General features: G+C 53.9%; 1 protein-coding gene across 1 annotated transcript; it reads right to left on the bottom strand.

The window, feature by feature from the left end:
* Positions 1-2,281: 2,281 nt before the first annotated feature.
* SLC35B2 (solute carrier family 35 (adenosine 3'-phospho 5'-phosphosulfate transporter), member B2) lies at positions 2,282-6,408 on the bottom strand. Its single transcript, XM_010006217.1, has 4 exons — positions 6,302-6,408; positions 5,332-5,525; positions 4,882-5,042; positions 2,282-3,634 (listed from the first exon to the last, which is right to left on the bottom strand). The coding sequence occupies exons 1-4, from the start codon at positions 6,406-6,408 to the stop codon at positions 2,696-2,698; spliced, it is 1,401 nt and encodes a 466-aa protein (XP_010004519.1). The 3' UTR covers positions 2,282-2,695.
* Between the last annotated feature and the right edge of the window lie 1,651 nt (positions 6,409-8,059).

The following is an 8,059-nucleotide window of genomic DNA, read 5'->3' as shown; positions in this document are numbered from 1 at the left end:
CTGGGGGTTTGGCAGTATCTGACTATCCCCCTGGCTTTTGCCTCTGTTTGGGATGATGGAGAAGCCTGGGACATCACCTCTGATTAATCTGCCCCTTGCACCCAGCTCACACCCCATGAGTTCATCACCCTTGGGCACAGTAGCCCCTGGGTTTTGGCAGGGGAAAGTGACACCAACACCACATTGTCTTGCTGGCTGCTTGTCAACAACCACAGGCACATAATGGAGTGGGCTTTAGCCAGCACCCATCTTCAACAGGGGGGGAGGAGGAGGAGGCTGCTGGAGTCCCTGCTGCACACTGGGCACTGTGCTGCAATGTGGCTGCTGTTTGGGTGCAGGCTGCTAGGGCAGTGCTAGAGCTGAGTCAGAAAATGCCTTTGGGATGGTTTTCTTTCCCTTGGACAAGAGAAAAACGTTTAAAATTAAAATTTCTCTCTGATTAGAAAGGTTGTTCCAAATAATGAATCAGTAAAGTCAGTATTTTAAACTTGGAATGTTTTGTTGGTAGATTTGGGGTTTTTTCACTTTTTTTTTTTCTTTAAATCTACATTTATAATGAGAAAAGGCACCCTGTTCCCAACCTGGCAGACAACCCATTCTCTTGACCAACATGAAAAAATACCCATTTTCACTGTGCCAACAAATGGTGGGGGCAGACACTGAGGGAATTTGCAGGGGCAGGATGAAGGGCTGTGAGGCCTCACAGGCATTTCTGGGAGCTCAGAGCTAGGAAAGGAACACAGGTAAAGCTGTTGGAGACCAAATGCTCTGAAGCCTGGGCTGTGCTCAGCACAAGCTCAGTCACCCCAGCTGGCTCAGCTAACTCAGCACTGTGATAAGCAGCTCCTGTCCCTAGTCTCCTGTTTCTCCTGTAGCCCTCACCCAAGTCTCCCTTGCCTCTAGTTCATTGAGGCCAAGGTCCTTTCTTCGACCCCAGACCTCACCATGACTAGACTGTACTGGCTACAGACAAGGTTTTTTACCAGGCCTTCCATAAGTACTGCTTGGATGGACCACCTGCCCCTCAAGCCTCCCTGGCTCTGCTGTGGGGCCTGTGGAGCTGCTGTTGATACAGGTGCACCCGATAAAGGGTCCTCCTCCAGAGCCTTCTTACAGTGCTGGTGGAGCTCAGCCAGCCTCTGCACCATCTCTGGCCACACTGCCCAAGCTGCACCAAGCAGGGAACCCAGAACCCAAAGCAGAATCAGGCTTAACAGCTCCTCCACCTGTCCACCAGTGTAAGCAGCAGCCCAGGTGCTCCCCAGTCATGTGTGCTTGGATCTCTTGTCAGGTCTTGCCGCCTTGGGTCTAACCTTGTCTCATACTTGCCTGGGCAAAGGCAGAAGCACCGGTGTTTGGAAAGGAACAACAGCTTTGCTGTCCCAGAGAGACCAGGGGTGCAGGAAGGGTTGGGAAGTCTCTCCCTTCCTTTCAAGCTACATGGAAAAAAAAATAAATATTAAAACTATTTAGCCCCAGGATGTCATATGCAGCATATTTTTAATTTAATAAAATAAAAAGAGGAAAAAAAATGCCTTTCAAAAGTACCAAAACCTGCTGGCTTGTCAGTCAGGTTGTGTTGAGGAAAAAAGGGTTAACCAGTAAATCCCAGGCTTCTGGGGAAGAGCAGCTTCTGGTGCTCTGTTCCCTGCTGCCTGGGAGCAGATGCCCACTCACCCACCTGTGGAGCAGAAAAAAGGCACCACAAGTGGGCTCTGTCCCACCTTGCAGCCCTCCAGGCACAGCAGGGCTCTGGCCAGACCCCAGGAAAGCTGGGGCTTGATGCTTCCAGTTGGCAGGAAGAAGAGGGTCTATTTGTGCTTCTCTGAAGGGCAAATAGAGCCCAGAAACCGTGGGACACTGAGGCAACCCAAGGCAATCCTGGGGCTTCTGGGCAGCGCAGCCTTTGGCCTGTCACAGCAGCAGATGTAACCAAAAAGCAACCTAGAACTCTGCAAGCCCTGGGACCCGTACCAGCCAGCCTCAGTCTCTGCATCAAAATCAGTCTGGGCCCAGGGGAGTGAAGAAAAGTGTCTTGGAGCAGGGGAGAGGAATAGATAAAACCAAACTGGTACGTGCTGGCTTTCACTGCAGAACAGATCCCAGGCCTGGGGTAGGACAGGCTGGGAGTCCTTCCCTTTAATGTGCCTGTTGTCCTACCTGAAGCACTTCTTGGCTCACCTTTGGGCTTGCCTCACATGGAAATGCTTCAAAAAAGAAATTCAGTGTTTTGCTTGCCCTTTCGTCGTGCTGAGCTCTGTAGTAGTAACAGCTATGTAGTAGTAACAGAAATGGAGGAGCATTACCTGGAGGCAAGACAGTGCCAAGGAAAAGAGCTCCCTTGTTCATCAGTGACTTTGGAGAGAAGCCACAAGATGAAGGTGGGGCAGGAGTACCAGCAGCCCCCCCACTGGTATTCCCCCAGGATGTGAGCCCCCCTCTGCCAGGCCTGTGCCTTAGCTGGAAGTCTTTGACCTATTAAGGCAAATGGAAAGGTTTGGAGCTGTGGCAACCCAGAGCATTCCCTGGGCTTGATCCAGCCCCTTTCCCAGGAAAAGCACGTGGAAAAGAGAGTCACTGGCCCAGCCTATTCATACCCCACCCTGCTCCTCGGCGGGTTTTGAGAAATTAAGCAAGTACCCCCAAGTGGAGGCAGGACAGCAGGCATGGCTTAAAATGGCATGGCCCCGACTCCTTAGACCTTTTGTACAGGGGTCTCGCCTGGCGGGAGCTTCTTACTGCGCTTCTTCATGCGGCTGCGGGCGTAGACGCGGAGGAAGAGGGCCATGAAGACAACCCCTACACCCAGCCCGCCCACGACAGTGACAGTGTGCCCGTAGATGAGGCAGGAGAGGAGAATGGCAAAGGCCTGGCGCAGTGTCATGATGATGGTGAAGACAGCTGCCCCAAACTGGTTGATGGTGTAGAAGATGAAGAGCTGGCCGAAGGCGGAGCACACGGAGAGCAGCACGGCGTGGGCTGTGAACTCCGAGTGGCGGGCCATGAAGTGTAAGGACTCCAGCAAGGCCCCCTGCTCCAGGAGCGAGCCCACCGTGAAAAGGCAGGAGAAGACATTGACACCAAACATCATCTGCACGGGAGACATCTTGTAGGTGAAGAGGGCGTCCTGCCAGTTAGAGGTGAAACTGTCGAAGATTATGTAGCCAGCCAGGAGGACCACGCCTGAGAAAGTGGTGACGGTGGACATGTGCCTGTTTGGAGCACTGGAGAGGAGGAACATGCTGACCCCCACAGAAATGAGGGCAGCAGTCAGGTACTCCCAGTACTCGTAACTCTTGCGTGACACCAGTTTGCCCATCATCATCACTGGGATCACTTTGGAGGCCTTGGCCAGCACCTGGGTGGGGAAGCTGATGTATTTGAGTGCCTCATACTGGCACCAGCTGCTGAGGATGTTGGAGAGTGAGGCAAAGGAGTACTTGTACATAGGAGCCCCATGGCGCGGCTGCTTGGTCAGGGCGCAGTACAGACCAGCCACCGTGAAGGCCAGGATGCGGTTCATGAACACTAGGAACTGGGAGTCCTTGAACTTCTCACCAGGGTCTGTTTCAGTAGCACCGTATGTTCTTGTCATTACACGCTCCTGGAGGACGCCCCATGTGAGGTAGGAGACCTGTGAAGCAAGAGGAGCACAGGGAGAATGACAACCTGCAACAGCATCCACAGGAAGAACAGACCCCAAAGGAGATCCCTGCTTGCCCCAGGGTTGCCTCACCCCCTGCACTGCGATGCTGCCCTGACACACGGGGAGACGAGGCCACCCCCGCCCCACCCATCTGTGGGAACTCACTGTCCCGTGTGGTTACAACCAGGAACATCCCATCGCAAACAAACCCTGCTCAGTTTACAGCCTATTCAAGCAGAGAGAGAAGCCAGCAAAGCAAACACCCTGGAGTACAGTGAGCAGTTGTGTTGTAAGCTGCACCAGACAGACGGGATCAGGGAACGTTACCGATGCACAGCGGCAGTTTTGGTGCCAGCTCCCTGTGGCAGGTCCTGGCAATTTTCCCAGTGGCCTCTGCACTAGTTTTCACTTCCAGCTCCCTAGGCCCAGTTCTTCCATCCAAATCAATTCTTATTTCAAACCCAGCAGATGAAATTGTCCTCCGGGGATGATCACTGCTCTGACTGTCACCTCCACTACTCTGTTGCAACAGTCCCCTCACAGAAGTGACATAGACTTCTCTCACCACACATCCCCTCCCAAGAAACTGAGGCACAGAGAGATGGAAGGAGTTGTTCGTGTCCTCACAGCAGGTCTGTATGGGCTGGAATGGTGGGCCACAGAGTGGGAGTCTTCTGCTGGCATGGGTTTTTCTATCACAGTGCCCACATTTCTATTTTTAGTCCTCAGAGACCCATAAAACTGCCCTTCCTAATGACACTCAGGCTGAGACTTCGTTTCCCCAAGATTAAGAATTTGTGTTTATCTATAGCTGAATTTAGTGTTTCTCTCCAGTATTCAAATCCAATCTATCACGGCAGGACACATCAACCCCAGAAGGTGACCCAGAGGACAGCGTGGGAGATAAGAGGGCTCAAACCATCTGCTGCTCTGACATGAGGGCCAGAACAAGAGCAGCCCTAACAACCTGCTGAATCACAGAATCGTCCCTATCCATGGCTGCAGAGGACTACAATCAGATGGACAAGAGGTCCTAACCCAGATGACATCAGCTAAATGGACCTCCACAGCCCTTACTGGTGACACCGCAGCTCTGGTGGACTATCCTGGGTTGAGAGTCTGTGTCCCAACCTCCAGCACTGCATCCTTGGTCTTCAAGGATGAGGTGACCACAAACCTGCTGCCCACCTCCTCTTCCCAGAGTGCCATGCCCCACACATGCACAGGGCCCCTACCTGTAGACCAGCAGCACAGAAGAGGAGCTTGAAGACCTGTCTAGCTGTAGAGGACTCTGTGGGCTCTGCTCGGGGTGGCAGGGAACCATCCTCCTGGTGTACAGACTTCACCTCAGAGCCGAACACGCATGATTTGATGACAGGAAAGCAAATGCCTCGGCCTAAAGGGGGTAAGAGAACGTAGAGACAGAATTAACCACAGCCTGGGCACCATAAGCTGCACCAGTTTGAGAAGTGCAGCCTCCCTCCTTATTAGCCTCTGCACTTGCTGGCAGGAGGACCTCAGAGAAATTTGTTTCAGTGTAGCATCCAGGCAGCTCTGGGAGGCAGCTCTGCAAGCAGCTCACACCTGGTCTGACAAAGTGCTCAGGGAAATGTCCTGTCAGCGCTGAATGGGGTGCAGAGAGCTGACAGGAAAGCAGGACGTGGAAGGGAAACTCCTGCCCTTACCTGTCTCCAGGTAATTTCTTCTCTTGAAGTACTGGATGAGGAGGAATCCTGGCACCACAATACTTGCATAGCCAGCAGCATTAACAAAGAAACGGAAGAGCCAGAAGTCCCCCCACGAGTCCTGCAGGGCAGCGGTCATCTCTTCACCAGTAGCCATGGTGGGGAGGGAAGCCAGCACGAGGGGAAGCCAAAATCTGTGAGGAGACAAAGAAGCAAGCAGTGGGCAACCAGCACATGGCCAGCTTTGCTTGGTGCCACTTGGCCTGCTCCCCATGGCCAAGCAGCACTCAGATCCCATGACAGTGATGATGGCAGTACGTGGAGTAGGAAGAGCCCTCTGGAGTTGAAGAGCACATGCCAGACATTCGTGTTTGCTTCTGTTTAGGGTGTTTTCTCTGGATTAGGAATGCATGGATTCAGAAACTTGGATTTCCAGGACAGAAGAGAAAGTCTGAACACTGTTACAGCCACCTGGTTTTGACAACACCCTTACTCCAAATGCAAGGAACACCTCACACCTCACTTTTTTAGGTTAAACTTTAGCGCAGCTCCTGGGCGGAAAAAATAAAAGGTCATTGAATGGAAAAAGTGACTCCTACCCTAGCAGCTCAGGTTTCAAGCCTGTGACCAGAGTAGCCTTCCTCTAAAAGCAAACAGTTCAGAGCTTCCCCTCCTGCTGCCCCAGGTGAGTGGAGGAGAGGTGAGGAGGGCTCAGGCTGCCAGCCTCCCCCACCTCCCCAAGCAGTGTGCCAAGGCATTCCCCACAGCTCAGAGGAAACTACCAAGGCTTGCCTGCTTGGCAAGCCAGAAAGCAAGGCTGGGAAGGAACCTTCCTACCAGCTGGCTGGTTGGGATTTTACCAGGACTATCTGAGAAGTTATAGCTGATACTCTTCAGCTATAGCCCTAAGGTGGTGACCTTGACAGCTTTAAAACAGCTTTAATACTCCCTGAAGGAGTTCTTCCCTCACAGAGGCAAACTGTCGATATCCAAGGGCCATGCGAACAAGAGCACCAGGTACACAACAGCAGGAGCATCTGGCAAGGACCCAAGACCACCTGCATCCTCCTCTTGCATGGCAAGCTGTGGATTCCTGCATCAGGATAGGAGGTTTCCTTGGTCTGTGCTCCATCCCTGCCTTAGTCTCCCCAGTAGAAAAAGCCTCCCAATGGCTGTGTGGGCCAGGTGGGTGCTGTGGGGCTGGCTATATAAACATGCACCAGAAGAAGCTCTGGGCTCGTGATGGAAAGGGCTAGAGGTTTTAATCCCCTCCTCTCCCCAAAACAACTGAGTCACAGGAATTTAGGCTCTATGAGGTGTACTGGGCCCCAACATTCTATAGCTGTGACAGCTAGTAGCCCTCACGTGAAACTCAGAGACTTAAAAACTTAGAGCTTTAAGACAAAAAAGTCCCCTGCCATTTCATGAACAAGCAGACCTCTCCACCAGCCTCCTGTCCCCTTGGGAAGGGCTTCAGAGACTTTTCTCATGCTCAGTTGCTTTGGCCAAGAGCCTTAAGTCCAACAACCTGACTAAGCCAAGGCTGTGTTTCACCTTGAAATCTCCCTTCTGTAACTTAAGAGGACTCAAAAATTCCCAGCCCAGGGAGTAGTGCAAACAACTGGGGGTGGGTTTCCGTGCCTGCTTTGTATTCCCCTCTGCTTTCCCCTGTAGAAAAGGCAGTTTGACACCTCCACCCCTGTCCCTACCTCTGCTGCAGGGGCATTGTGGCAGGCTATAGGAGTGCTGCAGGATGCCCAGAACAGGGCTCAGTACAGGCACCTGGGGCTGAAGCTGCCCACACACAGCCCATACTGAGCAACCCTGGCCGATCACGGCAGCCCTTTTTACCGCAGAGAGAGGGTGCAGAAACGCGTTTCGCTTTTGCAGAAGTCATATATAAACGGGTGGTTCAGTTGCTACACTCGGGGGCCACGTCTCCCTTCGACGTGACAGAGACCAAAACCAGCGTGACTGTGCCTGCTGTCACCCCCGCCACCCCCTCGGCGCTGCCGCGGGAGGAGAACCGGCTCTGTTCTCCCACAGCCACGGTGCAGAGGAGGCTATGGCGGGACAATGCCTCTCTCTATGCCTGTGCTAGCAATTCCCAGGCCCCGCGAGCTGACTCAGTGCAGCAGGCCCTGCCCTCCCCACCGAGGCTGGGAAGAAACAGGGGCACCAGTGTTACAGGTAGGAAGGGGGAGGCCGCGCAGGGCAAGCAGGCAGCACCATGAAAGGAGCCTTAGTCTGGGGCCTGCAGAGCAGCCAGGGAGCCGAGACGACAACTTGGCCACTGTTCCAGAGGGGCAGCTCTCGAACGCACCGTTCCGGAGCCAGGCTGGGCAGCAGCCCCTCCGCACGTGTCGCAAGGTTTGGGTCCTGGGCCAGAGGTCTGAAATAAATCCCTGCTCTCGGGCACACCTCTCACAGCCCGGCGGGCTGCGGCCTCAGACCCAAGCCCGAGGCTCAGAAATCCCCTGCCCCCCCGCTAGCAGCGTCTCAGAATGGTTTGGGTTGGAAGGGACCTAACGGATCACCCAGCTCCAAACCCCTGGCAGGGACAACTTCCACTAACTACACCAGGTTGCTCCAAGACCCATCCCAACTGGCCTGGCCCTCATGTCCTGCCCGTGCCCCGCAGCCGGCTCCAAGTGTCCTCACCACCAGGAACCCGGTGCCAGCTCTGCCCGGGGCTGCTCCCGGAGCCCTCGGCCCCGCGGGCAGGGCA

The sequence above is a fragment of the Chaetura pelagica genome, unplaced genomic scaffold (genome assembly GCF_000747805.2).
Source record: "Chaetura pelagica isolate M959 unplaced genomic scaffold, ChaPel_1.0 scaffold271, whole genome shotgun sequence".
Lineage (NCBI taxonomy): Eukaryota > Metazoa > Chordata > Aves > Apodiformes > Apodidae > Chaetura > Chaetura pelagica.
This window is presented reverse-complemented; position numbering and strand designations above follow the sequence as displayed.

Excerpts from the sequence above, each read along its gene's own strand:
- SLC35B2 (XM_010006217.1), bottom strand. The coding sequence starts at position 6,408 with ATGCAAGAGGAGGATGCAGGTGGTCTTGGGTCCTTGCCAGATGCTCCT. Across the intron at positions 5,526-6,301 it reads GATATCGACAGTTTGCCTCT|ATTTTGGCTTCCCCTCGTGC; the intron begins GTGAGGGAAGAA and ends GTCTCCTCACAG. Across the intron at positions 3,635-4,881 it reads TCTGTGCTGCTGGTCTACAG|GTCTCCTACCTCACATGGGG; the intron begins GTAGGGGCCCTG and ends CTTGCTTCACAG.